This window comes from Gymnodraco acuticeps, unplaced genomic scaffold (assembly GCF_902827175.1).
Source record: "Gymnodraco acuticeps unplaced genomic scaffold, fGymAcu1.1, whole genome shotgun sequence".
In the NCBI taxonomy this organism is placed as follows: domain Eukaryota; kingdom Metazoa; phylum Chordata; class Actinopteri; order Perciformes; family Bathydraconidae; genus Gymnodraco; species Gymnodraco acuticeps.
In genome coordinates, this window is record NW_022991375.1 from 1,383,744 (window position 1) to 1,400,739 (window position 16,996).

Below are 16,996 nucleotides of genomic sequence, written 5' to 3' on the forward strand. Positions count from 1 at the left end.
CCGAATGTTCCCACAGTATCGACTTTAATCTAAACTGTCCAGTTTTTTTTTTTAAACATGTCAAGACTAAACTCATTATGAAAATGTATCTTCTAGTCAAGGCATATTACAATTTTCAGTTTTTACAACCAATGTGATCAATAAAAGTGAACTTTCTAAAACAAAATACTGTGGTTTATTTGGTTTTCACACCTTGTAACACTTTACACATTGAACCAGCAGGTGGCACTGTCTTCACAGGTGTTAGTATTGGTTAACACGGAGGAAGGTGACACTACATCTCATTCATTATGCATTCACAACAGAGAAACAAGATGCATTCCCATGATTATTAAATGTCTTGATGCATTAGTTACTTATTAAAATCAAACACAAAGGAGAGCACCACCATATGTACAAAGATAGATGAAAGCATAGCCCAAGTAGTCACCTGCACTTTTGTTGTTCTCATTGAGGTTAAAGGGGCCCTATTTCAGGTTCATATTTGTATTTTATGCCTCTACTGTGACATGCTTTAATGTTCAAAAAGCTCTTTATTTTTCTCATACTGCCTGTGCTGCAGCACCTCTTTATCCCACCTCTCCCACCTCACAGAGGGTGACTGTCTGAAACCAGAGCCCAGTCTGGTCTGATTGGTTAGCTGGCCGGCTCTGTTGTGATTGGTCAACCGCTTAGAAATGTCCCGCCCCTTAGCCTATCACGTACAATGTATTGGAGAGCTAGCCAATAGAAGCTCAAGTAATACATAGTGATGTTATGTTACAGAAGTAAACAAAGAACTACAATATAGGTGTTCCAAGAACTTTGGGATTTAAGCCTTTGCAGACCATTTACATGCATACAATCCTATTCAACACACTACAGGAAAAGGAAAACCCTAAAAAGCATAATAGGGCCTCTTTAAGTTTTCTTCTTACATGCTTTTGACAGATAACATTTTAAATGGATTGTCCTGCTTAAACCTTTTAAAGAGTTTATTTTAGTGCAGTAGTCATTGCTGGACCACAGTTTGTATATTTAAAAGAGCTTTACTTTCTGTGTTCTAAACATTGTTTCTGCATTAACCATCTTTACAAGTGCTTCTGTAAAAGGGACAGATCCTGACATGAAATGAAAATATAATAATCTGCACGTAGATTTTGAAATGCTTATAAAATGTATCAATTGTAATACTAAATTCAGCTGCTGGAAGACACTGTCTCTTGTGTGTGTACGGTCTGTATGTAACGTGTGAGTCTGAGGAGGGAGAGTCGCCCTCCTCCTCACACATTCAAAACATTCCACACTGGAAAAGGTCAGAGGTCACATAGTCAGAATAAGGCGGGACCCTGTTTGACACCAACATACACACACACACATACACTAAACATGAACACACACACAGTTTTCATCCAAATAAGTCCATGACAGTTATGTAATTGTCACGAGAAGGAGGAAGAGGAGGAAAACTGCCTGATATGTGAGTGGGGGGATGAAGATCAGGATGTGGCTATGACTCATCTGAGGTGTGTCCTTATCCCAGGGGGGTTGGGGTTCACTGCATGGAGAGGAAAGAGGAAGACAATCAATAGATGATGATGATGACGTCATGGATTAGGATGAACAATATTGAGAGTCTCTACCTCTGTTTTCTTTGCTGGGGTAAGTCCGAGGGAAAGGTTTGAATTCTTCTGGAGGAGGGAAGTCCTCTACGGGGTGGAACTGGAACTTGGATTCAAAATCATCTGCTGGAAGTAAATATACAGTAAAGATGTGATTAAAAGGGTGATATGTTGTGCTAATTTCAAATACAAGGTCTCCATGCTGCATCTCATTCCCAGCTGTCTTCCGTTTACTGGTCTCTCGACAGCTGTTCGATCGATTAAAGGCAAAAAAAGTCTGTAAAAAGTCTGTAATGTTATTTTCTTTATACTGTTTCAGGGTATATGCAAGAATCCTGAAATCAAATGTAAGACCTTTTAAGACCTTTTTTAAGACCCTTTCCGTATATTTTAAGACCTCATCGCCACTTCGAGTTTTAACCGGTTACATTGGCGACACACTTTACCTCACATTTACTATATACAGTATTGATCGTCCTTCCTCCTTATCTTCCAACCATTTGGACGCAGACTTGCATTTCCCCATAACGATGTTGTTTAACAACCGGCGTAAACAGGCCTTCGCGCGCTATCAAGCAGTGAGCGTGCGATGTCCTCTTCAGATGACGTCAAATCCAATGGGATACCATAAATAAACTACACAGAATCACACTACACACCTACGCAATGATTACATTCAGGCAAACTGTAGAATACAACCTCTTTGGACAATTGATATACTTATTGAAAACAAGCTACAAAATGTAATACGTTGGAAAATGCCGTTTAATACTTTTTAGCCTTAATTTTCGCTAAATTAATTGATCAACTTTTAGTACTTTTAAGACCCGCGGACACCCTGTGTTGCATCACTAGGTAGCCTACATAAAATGAACAGATCAAAAATTATTTTAAACAGATGTTACGACAAGTTGTAATACAAGTGTTTTTAAAAAACAATCAGGTATATTCATTCCACAAGCAATGAAAACTGCGGTGAGGTACTTTAAAAAGTGTTAAAAAAATGAATACCTCTGTACAATTACAGCAGACATTCTCCACAAGCAGAGATGTCTCTCATCCTCACCAGGTTTATTTTTATTTTTGGAAGACACAAAAGCTCTGATACAGTATAATTATAATGAGGATGTAGAGAAGAGATAATGACATTTGAATTCATTAAATAAGTTACATTTAATACAATCGTATTCTCTCATTTGAAAGCACTCTTCATAAGAAACTCACACTAAAAACACTAAAGGCCTTAATCGTCTCCTTAAAAATGTCAGATCAATACTGTCAGATATATAGTTACACTCACCCAGGCTGTGCAGGTGTCCATTCCTGAGGCTTGACGGAGGCAGGGGGGGAGGCGGGGGGGGAGGAATGCGGGTGGACAGCTCGGTCGAGGGGGAGCGTGCCGGGGGAGCCGGCGGAGGAGCCAGCCGACCGCCACCTGTCGCCATGGGAGACAAGAGCAGAGGAGTCAGTGGGGTGTCGGACATAAGCAATAAGATCTACCAAAAAATGAAAAACATCCAAAACTGAAATGTTTATTTGGGATAGCAAGGCCATAGTTACTCGAGGGAAAATCATTGATTTGTAAAAACAGACTAAAACATTACACAACACATTCCCTGTTGACTTTAATAACTATTTGCAACAGCTGCAGCAGTTTACAAACTATACTTCAGACGCACAACTGACAGTACAAATACTTTCTCCTGTAAACATGTTGTTGTAAGATGTACACCTACATTGTATTTCAACATTTGCGATTTCCCCATGGCATGTTACATTACATCTACGAGTTGTGAAAACTGTTCCTCTAAAGAGTTATTTTCATCAGTTTATACAGACAACAGTATTTTTACAAAATCAAGGCAAAAGTCAGGGAGAAAAACCATTGCCCTGAAATGTACAAACTTTGTCTTGTACATCTAATACTTTCTGTTGCCCTATTTTACATCATCTTCATCCTTTTCTTAGGTTGGATGGTTATAAAATCTTGGAGCGAAGAACTAGAACACAATAAGTACATTGGACTGGAGAGCTTCAAATTAATCAGACACTGAAGATGTATTGGAAGTTAAGGACGGACACAGTAGGGACAAACCAAATCTGAAGCTCTCTTCCCTGATACTTAACCACACCTAAGAATATGATCAACATTATACAACAAGACGCTGCAAGCCCTGTCCCTAGCAGAGTCAAACTGTCCTGTTATTATCTGAAGAAAAACAGTTTTTGGTAATATCTACGAGACAGCTGTGGTTGAAGCCCAAGTGGAAAGAAAGGGCCTGCCTTATCACAAGGCTGTTTGTCTGTGCTTGGAAAGAGAGGAGTGACAGGAGAGGTAAAAGCTAAAATGATCGGAGCTTAATATGATAATTCCATATCCGGCTCCATCTTCCTGTGTCGGTTATGGCTATACTTTGCTTTTCTACAAGTGGTGGGAACATCTCAATATCCACTGCCTTGGGATGCTCACTCTAAAAAATAAAGCAGAAGGTTAATTATGGAATCCATCCTCCAACTTCTTTGCATTTCAAATTAACCGGAAATCACAGGTGAGAAAAAAAAGACCCTTCCTCATCATGGCGTCCACTCACCTGCACTTCTGGGCACAGCAGGCGGCCGTCGGGTGGGGGCGTTGCAGGGGTACGAGGGGGGCAGAGGGCGCATGGCTGGTGAGGGTACTGCGGCCAGCTTGGGTGGTGGAGGGGGGAGAGTGGATGGGCAGGTGGGGGTGTAAGAAGATGGGAGAGGAGGAGGCGGAGGTGGGGGAGGAGGTCCCAGGGGGCTGTCCCGCAGGATGGGGAACCTCGAGGGTTCAGAGGAGACTAGAGGCGGAGGGTAGAAGCACCCTGAGGTGCGATCCCCTGGTACAGCAGAGTGAGACTGGAAAGGTGGAGGAGGGGGAGGAGGAGTAGAGGGCTGGGAGATGGGGCTGTGGTGGGAGTGCTGGAGGGGGAGCCAGGTGGGCTTGGTGACCTGGGATGGAGGTGGGGGAGGAGGGCAGGTGGGGAGGGGAGGGTGTCTGTTGGCGGGTCGGTCCTGAGGTGGAGGAGGCGGTGGAGGAGGGGCAGAGGGAGGAGCAGGTGGAGGAGGAGGGGGAGAGTAAGTGGGGAATGAAGGTGGGTGCCTGCTGCTGTGGGAGGGGGAGGTGGGAGCGGAGGAGGAGGGGGGGAGAGGGCGGTGGACGGAGCGACGGTGCTCTGCTGTCCTCTGATGCTCCGAGACGCTGCTGCTGTCGGCTGGAGGAGGAGGAGGGGGGGGGTTCCACAGGGGCTTCAGGGAGGCGGAGGAGCTCGACCGGGACACTTTGAGAAGCACACACACACACGGGGGAGTCAATTCGATAATCAATGTTAGGGCTGACAATAGTCATTATCAAGAAAAACTACAAATTAACTTCTAGATTAATTTATGCATTTTTTGGACTACAAAATGTCAGAAAACAATGAAAAACGTCCCAGTCAAATATCAAGGTAATGTTACATTTCTTCAGTCAGCCTAAAACCAAATGATATTCAGTTTAATATCATATGAAACATCAAAAAAGCATGATCCATATTTGAGACATGTTTTTATGTAAAATTACGAAAAAGTTGGCCGATTATTTGTCTGTTGAACAACTGGTCCATTGGTTGACTAAATATTGCAACTACTGCATATCTATATCATTTCTAGATTTAGACATAGCAAGACATGTTTTCACCAACCTGGGGTCTTGCTGGTTTGTCCTACAGGCCTGAGGGTGGGGAAACCTCCAGCAAAGAGCCCCCCCAAAGAGGGTCCCACAGGTCCCACTCCTGCTGAGCCCACACTGGACACATCTCCAGGGCTAGTCTTGGGATCTGTGGAACAACACATGTGTACACATACATTACATCACAAGTGATCATAATAATGGCACCACTGTCCATTTAGTGGTCATACAAACATTTGAAATGTGTCTTGCAACCGGGCAAAACATACCGCTGAATGCACACATACTTGAAAAATACTGTTTATGCAACATATTTAACCATTTTATAAATCTTATTGTATACTGGGGATACATTGTATGTCTTGTCTACTGTGTGTGCCACTGTAGTTGTTTCCTATTCTTCCTGCATCCTTATCTCATTCAGGGCATTCCTTCCTGAAGTGTCCACTTGTTGTGTGTATATAGGTCAAAGAGAAGCAACACACTCCAAATCGACCACACACACACTACCCTCCCTTTTTCCCAAAGTCTTGTTTTACATTTATATCTCACACTATGGCATCCTGACACATAAACACACGTCATTCTCCTTCCTTTGAGCTCCACTGTGAGAATTAGGTGAGTGTGTCCATGTGTACATTAGTAGCTCTGTAAGGTTGTTGGTCTTACTCTCCACGGCCGGGGCACTGCGGTCGTTGACTTGTGCTACTTTCCTGAGTCGGGCTCCGTTCTGGATGTCGGCCAGCAGGGCATTCCTTCCACCTGCTCCTGCACACTGGAGCTTAGGAGGCTCCGACGGACACTGCCACACAGAGACAGAAAACAGCTTTCATCTAACAGTGAATTGCCCCATATTTGTTCTGCCTTGAGGGTTGACTTCAGGACACTAAATAAAGAAAAGACAATTTTGAAAATCATTTAATAATGTCATTTACTGTATATACTTAATGCAAGCTCCAATGGTTAATTCCTGTTTCATGTTTTCATTTACTGTATTGGATATCTTTTGGGTTTTGAAATCGGGATCAGAAAAGCAAGATGTTTGAAGACATCATCTTGGACTCAAGTTAATTAAATGTAACTTTTTCTTCTCTTTTTAAGTATTTCTGATATATTTAAAAGGGTTCCAAAAAAAACTCAACACAAAACCGCAAAAAAAAAAGAATAAATACTTTCAGCCCTGCTTAGTGTATTTTCAATATGTATTTGATAATTTTTCACATTAAGAGATGGGTGAGAAAAGGTGAAATGGAATGTTCTGTAAAGCACTTATCACAATTAACCATAGTCCCTGACATTGTAATCAGTTCATCTTTGAGTCCAAGTGGACATTTGTTCCAATTATAAAGAAATTCTCTCAAAGCGTTTGTGAGATATTGTGTTCATGACAATGGGTAAACAGTCAGACGTCCAACCCAAAAACGTAAGAGAAACTAAGATGCAGTAAGAGCATTCAGTAAAGGGGTTTTCAAGGGGGATTAGGAACACAATTAAAGCTAGGGAAGAAGAAGAGAAGCAGGGAGGAGGAGAATTCTTTAAGTAATGTTGAGAAATTCACAGAGAGATGAGATGACTTCAGTATATTGATGTATCTCCGCTGTGTGTCCGTGTTCGCTGGCAGCGGCTACTAATTTAACATGAGGACACTGAGCGCCTGCTGCGGAAACATAACACTCCTCTGCTACTGAGAGACTGCTGTCTGCCCTACTGTGCGTGTGTGCGTGCGTGCGTGCGTGCGTGCGTGCGTGCGTGCGTGCGTGCGTGCGTGCGTGCGTGCGTGTGTGTGTGTGCGTGTGTGTGCATGCGTGCGTGTGTGTGTATTACCTCAATCAATAATGCAAACAACCTACAGGTGATGGTTGATGGTCATTGAGAAGGACACGAGTGAGTCTTTGCAAAATTGCATAAGAAGGACTCTTACCTGTGGCAGGGCAGCGCTGGGTGGAGGTGGTGGGGGGGGAGCCAGGGGAGGAGGCGGGGGAGGGGGGGGAACTGGCATGCTGAGGCCTCAGATACCTACAGAAGACAATGCAAAAGCAAAAACTGTCACCATCAGTATTCATGCGCTACTACTATGTGCAGGGGGGTTCTCGATGACCTCTGACCCTCTCCCCTGAACAGGAAGAGCTTTCACCAGCGTAGAGCGCAAAACAGGAAACAGCAAGCGCTCCATCCTCTCTAGAGAAATCCGACACAACACCCCCCTGTCCTCCTCTTCTTCCCACAATGCCCAGTGGCGGGACTTGGGAGAGGGACAATGAGAGTGTTGTGTGAAAAGTAATAGACCCCTACCCTTCAGTCAGAATTGGAAAACACGTTGAGGAAAGTCCACAGGAAATTGCTACAGCCTGCAAACACATTGTTCTCTACTTTCTCCTGATTATGTTTCCAAATGAACATGTTACAGGATGTCTCGTGATTCAGTAATAAAAGTGATAAGCTAAAGTAGCCAAACAGCAACTTTCCAGGAACAGATAGACACAACTGTATTTTGAGTTTTTGTGATGTATCTTTTGAATGTACTTGTGGATGTGTTTTCTTTTTTGACTTTATATGTTTTTGAAAGAAGAGGAAAACATGTGTAAATTAGCATTTCACAACAAACCATTAGCACATAGCATCTGGCCCGTGTGCTACTGTGTTGTCCACATCAAATTAAAATAAACTCACTAGGGATTACATCACCGTCTTTCAATGTTCTTGTGTCGTTGGCGACTTTGCTGGGTAATGATCCACAGCGACAGTCACTGAGACCCACACACAACATAGTTGACATCATAAATTCTTGACGAGCTGTCTTGCATAGCTGTGAAAGTCTGAAAACAGCTTGAGTTTTGTGAACATTTAATTCTCTTAGGAATTTGCACATACTGAGCAATTTAATTAAACAGAACAGAACCTGTTTTTGTTGAATTTAGTATAAGTCCCTCTTGTCTGTGTGTGTGTGTGTGTGTGTGTGTGTGTGTGTGTGTGTGTGTGTGTGTGTGTGTGTGTGTGTGTGTGTGTGTGTGTGTGTGTCATCAGACTGTCCTGCACTTCTATTTCTATCTCCATATCTGTGTCAGGCGGCCTCTGTGACACGTCTCGTCTTTAAAGGGGGAAATGCTGGACACTGTTTGGCTCTATGGAGGACCAGTTGGTACACTGAGTGTTAATGCACCTCTCACCAGCTGTTTCTCTTTGACTTGTTGTGAGACTGACCTTGAGCGGCCCAGACCAAGCAAGGAGGCAGAGGCAGAATGTCCAAAAATATAACCCGACGTGGGCATTTATTAAAATCATGTGCACAAAGTTCACAGCCTCAATCCTGCTGTTCTCCTTGCACACATCCTGCAGCCACAAGGATCTCACACACCCTACCAGCCTCTCAACAGACAGGGAAACAGAGCCTAAATACACACACTCTAATCAGCACAACAAGACACAGGTGAGGGGGGAGGAGACAACACAGGACACCAGGTGCACACAATCATCAGCCACAGACAACATATTATTTGCACCCTGATTACTCTCAACCACTGTCATCCTTCAACCCTGTCTCCTAAAAATTACGTTCCCACAGAACTAAACTGCATTCTCAATTACGTTTAGCAAGAAACGTATTTTCTCCCACGTTACGTTCGTTATGAACGTATCTCAAATACGTTTATTTTCTACATATCTTCTAGAAACATATTTTCTCCCACGTTACGTTTCTTATGAACGTATCTTAAATATGTTTATTTTCTACATATCTTTGCCATTTATTGTCTTGATTATAATAATGATAATAGTCATTTATAAATATCATTTTAGAGCACACATTTGAAATCAGTAGGCGAGGCTGTAATTTCGCCAGCTGTTACTCTCATGAGCGAGGCAGAAAATAATAGTTTTTAACATGCCAAAAAGCTGCTGTGCCGGCTCGTTTATTATTACGTGTTTCCGTACTTCCTCTAAGAAGAAAGGACAGTAACAGAAGATCTCTGTGACGCCAGATGTGGTGTTGTTAATGCGATATGATATCCGAAAAACATTTCAGTTTAGGATGGCCGAAGACACTACACTACCCATAATCCCCAACTATCGTTTGGGACTACAGTCCCGTTGACAAACACCGTGGTTAATCTTCAAACTCTGGGATTGGATGTTGGAGTGGCAGTGCGCTAAGGTTACGCCGAGCGTCAAGCTCTTTGAAATGGAACGAAACCACGGCAGACTATTCAAAACTAGACTCGAACGCCCCCCCAGAACTACACATGCTGGCTATTGTGTTTCGCAACATGTTCTCTATGGCACGTCTCTACTGGGAATTGTAGTTTTAAAAGACCTTTTCGTTTTTCCAAAAATTAGAAGTTGACAGTATTAAACTGTGTACAGCCCTGGAGGTTTAGGCGATAGGAAACACATTGGTGTGTACACATTTAAAACATGTAATTACTACATGGGTGAAAATCGCTTGTATCCATAATGGGCAGCATTAATATATACCCACACGACAGCTCATTGTTATTTTGTAATTCTACTCCACTACAATTCAGAGGTTAACCTGGTATTTTTACTCCACTACATTTACTTTAGTAACTCTGCAGATTCTGATTAATGATGGGAAATATAAACAACCCTTAAAGCAGACTTTAGTTACACCTGATTAAAATTCAGGGAAAGGTGAAGTAAGGTTGTGCCAACAATCAGGCGAGATATTTGATAGTTGATGCTTGAGAAGACTAAACATTTATCTGCAGATCTCTATAAAGTATATTAATTACTCGTTATTCTCTACTAATAGTTCATTAAAAACTGTATATAATTGCTATTTTGCACATCCCTTTCAAGATTTCAAGATTTTCTAATATTTATTGACATATCATATGCACAACTACGGTGTAGTTATGCAATGAATGAAAAACTTGGGTCACAGGTTCCTCAACAGTGCATTACGACATCTATCAATATGTGTGTATACCTCTTATGTATCCAATCAACGAGCTTCAAGCTGAGGATCTTGGGTAATCTGTTCAGTGGATTTGTGTGTATCCTCAAAATGTCCCTTATAGGCCTACGTCTGTTTCCGGTGACTTTATTTACGGCTAAAAAGCCCAAGATTATAGAATTAAACGAATAAATAAAAACAAGGATAATTGTGTGTTATTGTTGAGTAAATAAGGAAAAAAAGATTTTCAAAAATACAGATTTCAGTATTTTGAGCTCTAAGCCCCATTTATTTTCCTCACAGACGGGAAAAAAAGTCCGACATTATACGACTTAAAATAAAAACATAAAACACTGGCATGTAATTTACGTTAGAATAAATAGAATGGTTTTGAATAATAGATGAGAGTAAAATCTACGTCACTTTACAGCCCCGCCCACTTTTGGGGACACCAACGCTGTCATTTGAACAGCGATCAAGCCTGAAGCCACAGAGATCTTCTGTTATTGTCCTTTCTTCTTAGAGGAAGTACAGAAACACGTAACTCTGGATTTGTTTTAATGTTTGAGGTGCAATAAACGACACAGCAGCTTTTTGGCATGTTAAAAACTATTATTTTCTGCCTCGCTCATAACAGCTGGCGAAATTACAGCCTCGCCTACTGATTTCAAATGTGTGCCCTAAAATGATATTTATAAATGACTATTATCATTATTATAATCAAGACAATAAATGGCAAAGATATGTAGAAAATAAACGTATTTAAGATACGTTCATAAGAAACGTAACGTGGGAGAAAATATGTTTCTAGAAGATATGTAGAAAATAAACGTATTTGAGATACGTTCATAACGAACGTAACGTGGGAGAAAATACGTTTCTTGCTAAACGTAATTGAGAATGCAGTTTAGTTCTGTGGGAACGTAATTTTTAGGAGACATGGTTGCATCCTTACACCAGCATAACTCCTCTCGGCGCTCTCGCAAACTCCCCTATCTTTTCAGGCGGAGCCGAGGACCCGACCAGCACCTGGCCTGAAGCCGTCAGTCCATAGTGACGAAGTTACCTTCGTCACATTTCCTTCCCCCTCTCCCCAGGAAGCACAGTGTCTTTACAGTCTCGGCTTCGGGACAACCAGTCAGCCACCCGGGCTGCTTCTCAGGTCGACTATTTTCATTTCCTCGCTCCTCGGTCCTCGGTCTCACCGGAAGTTGATTTGCCCGCGCCATCTTGAGTACCGTCCCATGGCTCTTATTTCTGCCGGAGGACCGAGGATCGAGGAGCGATCATGGAGGAGCGATAACCGAGGAACCACCAGACCATCCTCCGATGAAATCCTCAGACACTCGCCCCGCCCCCTTACTGTGTATCGCTCACTGATTGGACGAGGCAGTGCATGCACTGATCTGATGCTTCTTGACATGAGAGCAGTTTCCCAGCGGAGTGAAGAAAATACATGAACCTCACGGGACTCACTCCTCAGTTTATACCGTGTTTTGTTTCAATTCATGTATCATTTAGTTACAAATATGTGATATATCTGAACAACAAAGTGGTCAAAAATCATTTTATTCATTTATTGGAAACATTTTCATGATCGCTTTTTTCGTTTCACATTTTCATTTATTGTCATTTCCATTCAGTCAGTCATTAAGTGCTATTAAAATGTTAATGTGCTACATATCCAAACAAACAAACAAAGTGTGCAATCCAATGAATGTTAATCTAACTGGGTTTTGATAGCTTTTTCTTCTCTCAATTATTTTATTTCTATTGTGCACTCTAATCAATATTAATCAAACTATTGTTCGTTTATACATTTTAAGAATGGCGTTTATCTTTTTTGAGAATGACTTCTTATTTTATTTCATGTATTTGGATCTACAACAGATGATACTAATGTTATGTCAGTAAATGTGCACTAACAGAGGCGGGGGTGTTTGTGGAAATAACGGGTACAGAGCTGGCTGCTGCCAGACGAACAGCTGTGCAGCGTCATCATAAACGGACGTCGCTTCATGTGACGCTCCGGAGGAAAGGATGTCCCATTGCTCTTAAAACTCATTTCCCTGCTTCTCGTGGTTTCCTTGCGTCCCTCCATGCTTCCCTGGTGGGAGGGACTAAACGCAGGGAAACGACGCAAGTGAGGGAAGCAAGGATTTCATTTAATCGACCTGAGAAGCAGCCCCGGTTTCAACGCCGCCTCCTCCGCCACCTCCAGCGGGGCCAGTGAAGCCGTTGTCAACCATGTCGTGATGCCACTTATCCGGAAGCTGTTTTGTCCTGTTGTAATGCGTTGGTCTGCCTCTAGCACGACCCAGGTTCTGTCGACTCCTCGTGGGTCCGGGTCCACCTCCTCGGCCTGCAAACGCTGCTCTTCCTGCTTGTCTCTCTTCTCCTGCTGCTTGCCCATGTACATGTCAAAATTCTTCCCAAAGGTCAAGGAATACCATGATCATAACACCAGAGGGAGCTCCACAAATCATGTGAAATCCAGATTTGGCACAAAAAAGGGGGAATGCACGTTTCGCAATTATGCCACATCAAGGTGGAACGCTCTTCCCACAACTGTAAAGGAAAGTAAAACTATACTTACCTTCAAAACCTCTCTTAAAGAGCACCTTCGGGGGAGAGCATTGCAAAACTGGCCCCGGTAATGGTACAAATCTCAACCTGTCGTTCAATGGACAGCTTCCCCCCCCATCTATGTATATACTCGCATTTTAGACTCTGTTACTAACTGTATATCTGTAGACTTGGTATGTCTTAAATGTCCGGTTAGGATGTATTAGAACGAAATCTAAAATGAAAATTGTAAACAAGCAATCTGTATGTAAAAAAAACACCTGTATGTAAATTGTAAATAAGCCATCTGTATGTCAAATATGTCTTATATGATATGATGAATTGGAAATGGGGGACCCTGATGTAAACAAGACGAAAGTCTTTCTCTGGTCTGCATCCCCTTAACAATTGTATGTTTTGAGCTGTACTGTACTGTACCCAATATACAAGCTGTTAATAAACTTTTCAATCAATCAATCAATTGTCTCTCGTCTCCTGCTGCCTCAACAGCCGTGGCCCTCTGGTCCGTTCCAGGCATAGCCACCCCCAGCCGCAGTTCCTCTCTTTGGTCCCTCTTCTTTCCTCTCGTAATTTTCACCTCCTTACTTGGTCAAATCCCACTTCTGACACCAATTGTGAGACTGACCGTTGAGCGGCCCAGACCAAGCAAGGAGGCAGAGGGAGAATGTCCAAAAATATAACCCGACGTGGGCATTTATTAAAATCATGGGTAACACTTTATTTTGATAGTCCATAGTTAACACTCTACAAGTCATCAGTTGACATTCAAAAACACTGTTTCAACAGACAACTAACATGCATTTAACTAACTGCCAGTAGAATATAAGGTACATCTCAAGTGTTGATCTATAGATTTTACAACAACTGTCTGTTGACTGTCAACATGTTTTTTGCAACAGGTTATTAACCGATATTCAACCTTACTATCTGTAGATTGTTCTTGTGAAAAACCTTCTCAAGTGAATGCATTAGGCTTCTGTATTTATCTTATATATTAGTCAAATAAAACAGGAACAGGTGTTTCTAACTCAAACATTACATACATAATGAATAAATAAAGTTTGTGATCAGTTGTGCAAAACATTTCGCTTTATTCCCATGTCTGTTGCATATAATTAGTGGATGAATGTATGTGTTCTGTTGATAGGTTATAGACTTTCTACTGTTCTCAACTGTGTTTCACTTTGATTGGATAGTCCTAACACATGCCTACAAACGCTTAGTGGAGAATGCCTACTAAAAGTATACTAATAGTCAACTCTAGATGAGTTGACGATCAACAGATAGTCAACTAAACTCTAAAGTTGCTTATCTGTTGATCATCAACTCATGCTTAATGTAATCTTTAGTTGACATCTTGACTCTCAACAGATTATCAACAGATAGTCGACATGACCCAGTTGACTTTCAACTGACAGATTGATTTTGAGTAGTTTGTCAATTTTGAAGATGTTGACACAATATACAGATAGTAAGGTTGAATATTGGTTAATTGCTGTTGACATGCTACTAAATGTCAACTGATGACTTATAGAGTGTTAAATATGGACTATCAAAATAAAGTGTTACCAAATCATGTGCACAAAGTTCACAGCCTCAATCCTGCTGTTCTCCTTGCACACATCCTGCAGCCACAAGGATCTCACACACCCTACCAGCCTCTCAACAGACAGGGAAACAGAGCCTAAATACACACACTCTAATCAGCACAACAAGACACAGGTGAGGGGGGAGGAGACAACACAGGACACCAGGTGCACACAATCATCAGCCACAGACATCAACATATTATTTGCACCCTGATTACTCTCAACCGCTGTCATCCTTACACCAACATAACTCCTCTCGGCGCTCTCGCAAACTCCCCTATCTTTTCAGGCGGAGCCGAGGACCCGACCAGCACCTGGCCTGAAGCCGTCAGTCCATAGTGACGAAGTTACCTTCATCACACCTGTATTACATATAATTCTTCCTGGAGCAAGGGAAGTCAGATGACACACACCACACACACGCAGCAGGAAGTGTCAGACTTAACAAGGGATTTCTACACTTTTATATGTAATTATGCAAAGAAGATTGAGAACATGAAGCCCCAGTACCGGCTTTTTTTATTGACTAAAGGATAAATATCTTTATGTATGAATCAATGAGGAGAGTGTTTCTATACATTTCTGTTTGCGGTCTAAGATAGGCCACCTGTAATGTTTTACAGGTGGCCATGTTTTCTTAACGTGAATACGATGGATTTTCATCAGCCTTGGTGTCAGGACTTTTTTATGCTGCATTACAGTCACATTTAAATACATAGCCTACATATCATTTGTATTATTTGCATTTCTTAGTTTGCACATAAGATGTCAACAGGGGAATTATATTGAAACATTAAAAACTATGAAGGACTGCATAACCTCATTTATATATGTGTCCCATTCACTAAATATGCAAATCGTAAGAATAGTTGATTTTTACATTTCAAACACATACAGTAGTGGGTCTTTAAGACTAACAGTGAGGGAGAAAAGCCAATGTCTCAAAAACAAAAGTGTTTAAACAATCCTCCACATGTTTGTCTTTTTTTTATTTCTAAAACTTAAACAAAATGTATTTGAAACTTTGGTGGAACGATATTAAAATTCAAAATAGCTATAAAGAGTGTATAAAGAGTATGCATTGTTTTATAGTGTAAACTGCACTGTGGGAATGATATGCAGCTTGAATACCTTTCCACTAAAACAAGAATTCCTATGACAGTAAGATGAACTTGAGACAATAACAAAACAAGGAGTTAAGATAAACAGTTCAGTGTGATGTCATGGTGTCCTACGTTTACACATGTCATCAGACAGTTTTGCAGAAGAAAAATAACCCAGACAGTCAGACAGACACAAGATCACCAGGATTGTCTTACCTTCTTGAAATATCCCAAATCCACCTGTTTGCAGGGACAGCTTCAGTGAGGTGGACCACAACACAGTGTCCTCATAGTGCACCCCCCTCAGTTATTTATAGTCCAATGAGGACACCACTGATCCGGCCGTTGCGCTAAACCTTGAGAAAGCGTTTCAAAACTAACAGAACGTTTTGTTTTACTTCACACTGAGAGAAAACAAGCGAAAGTGGTCGTGCACGATGGTCTCTTTCTGGCTCTGTTTGAAAAACTGTGAGCGCGCTGCAGGAGGCGAGCAGCGCGCGGCCACACCTCACCGACCCCCCCCACTCAGCACGGGACCAATGAGGAGGCAGAGGGAGGACCGTGTCATCGACTCAATTCATGCTCCCTAGAAACTTTCCCTACACCTGTGTGAAATATAGAGATGGGAGAAGATCTTGTACTTAACTAAGTACCAGAGTGTATATATGTAGGCTACAAGTAAAAGTCCTGCAATCAAAGGTTACTCAAGTAAAAGTACAAAAGTATAAGCATCCAAATCAATTTAAAATACCAAAAGTACTCATTATGCAGAATAATATAAACCTTATGAATACAATTATTGATGCATTAATGTATAATAAAGGTGCATCTGGTTTGAACTTTGTTTACTGCAGGGTCATTTGTGAATGTTACTCTAGGTATAAGTTACGTCTTATGTAAGTGTTGTCTAAATTATCATTATTAATCCAAACCTGCAAAGTAACTAAAGATAATAAATAAATTAAGTGGAGTAAAAGTACAGGATTTACCTCTAAATTGAAGTGAAGAAGTACAAAGTAGCAAAACATTGAAATATTTAAGTAAAGTACAAATCCCCACTTAACTACATTGCTTAGTTACTTACACCAATGCAAATTAAGTAGGCATTATCAAGATCATGATAACTGCTTGTATTGATAGCTAAACCCATGGCTGTCCAGTAACAACGTATTCCTTTATGGATTTTTTTAAAATTACATTTAAGTAGATTTTAGTTCTACTAAAACTCTATTTGTCGACTGTTTCATTGCGCATGTTCGCCCCCTTGTGTTAAAATATGACATTTCAAGTCATCCTTTTCAAGGGTGTGCATTAACTGATATCAAAGTATGTCTTTCACTCCAGGCAAATTCATTAAAATATGATAATGAAATGGTATTAATACATTACATGTGAAATGATTGACGCATGGTGCATGATGCGTCATAAGCCTTTTGCATAAATGCCCTTTTCACACACACACACCTCAAGAGGAATGCGGTGACACAGGCTCCCTTTGAACTTTGGTTTGACAC

At 41.4% G+C, this 16,996-nt stretch overlaps 1 protein-coding gene across 2 annotated transcripts; it reads right to left on the minus strand.

Annotated features, from left to right (window-relative positions):
* Positions 1-152: 152 nt before the first annotated feature.
* On the minus strand, positions 153-15,933 carry wipf3 (WAS/WASL interacting protein family member 3). Of its 2 annotated transcripts, none has more exons than XM_034241197.1 (8): positions 15,699-15,933; positions 7,214-7,308; positions 5,962-6,094; positions 5,306-5,440; positions 4,193-4,903; positions 2,902-3,036; positions 1,623-1,724; positions 153-1,537 (listed from the first exon to the last, which is right to left on the minus strand). In XM_034241197.1, exons 2-8 carry the CDS (start codon positions 7,289-7,291, stop codon positions 1,497-1,499), a joined length of 1,335 nt encoding a protein of 444 aa, XP_034097088.1. In that variant the 5' UTR covers positions 7,292-7,308; positions 15,699-15,933; the 3' UTR covers positions 153-1,496. The 2 variants fall into 2 exon arrangements, with proteins under 2 accessions (XP_034097088.1, XP_034097087.1); XM_034241196.1 differs by having other exon boundaries at positions 1,623-1,727.
* Between the last annotated feature and the right edge of the window lie 1,063 nt (positions 15,934-16,996).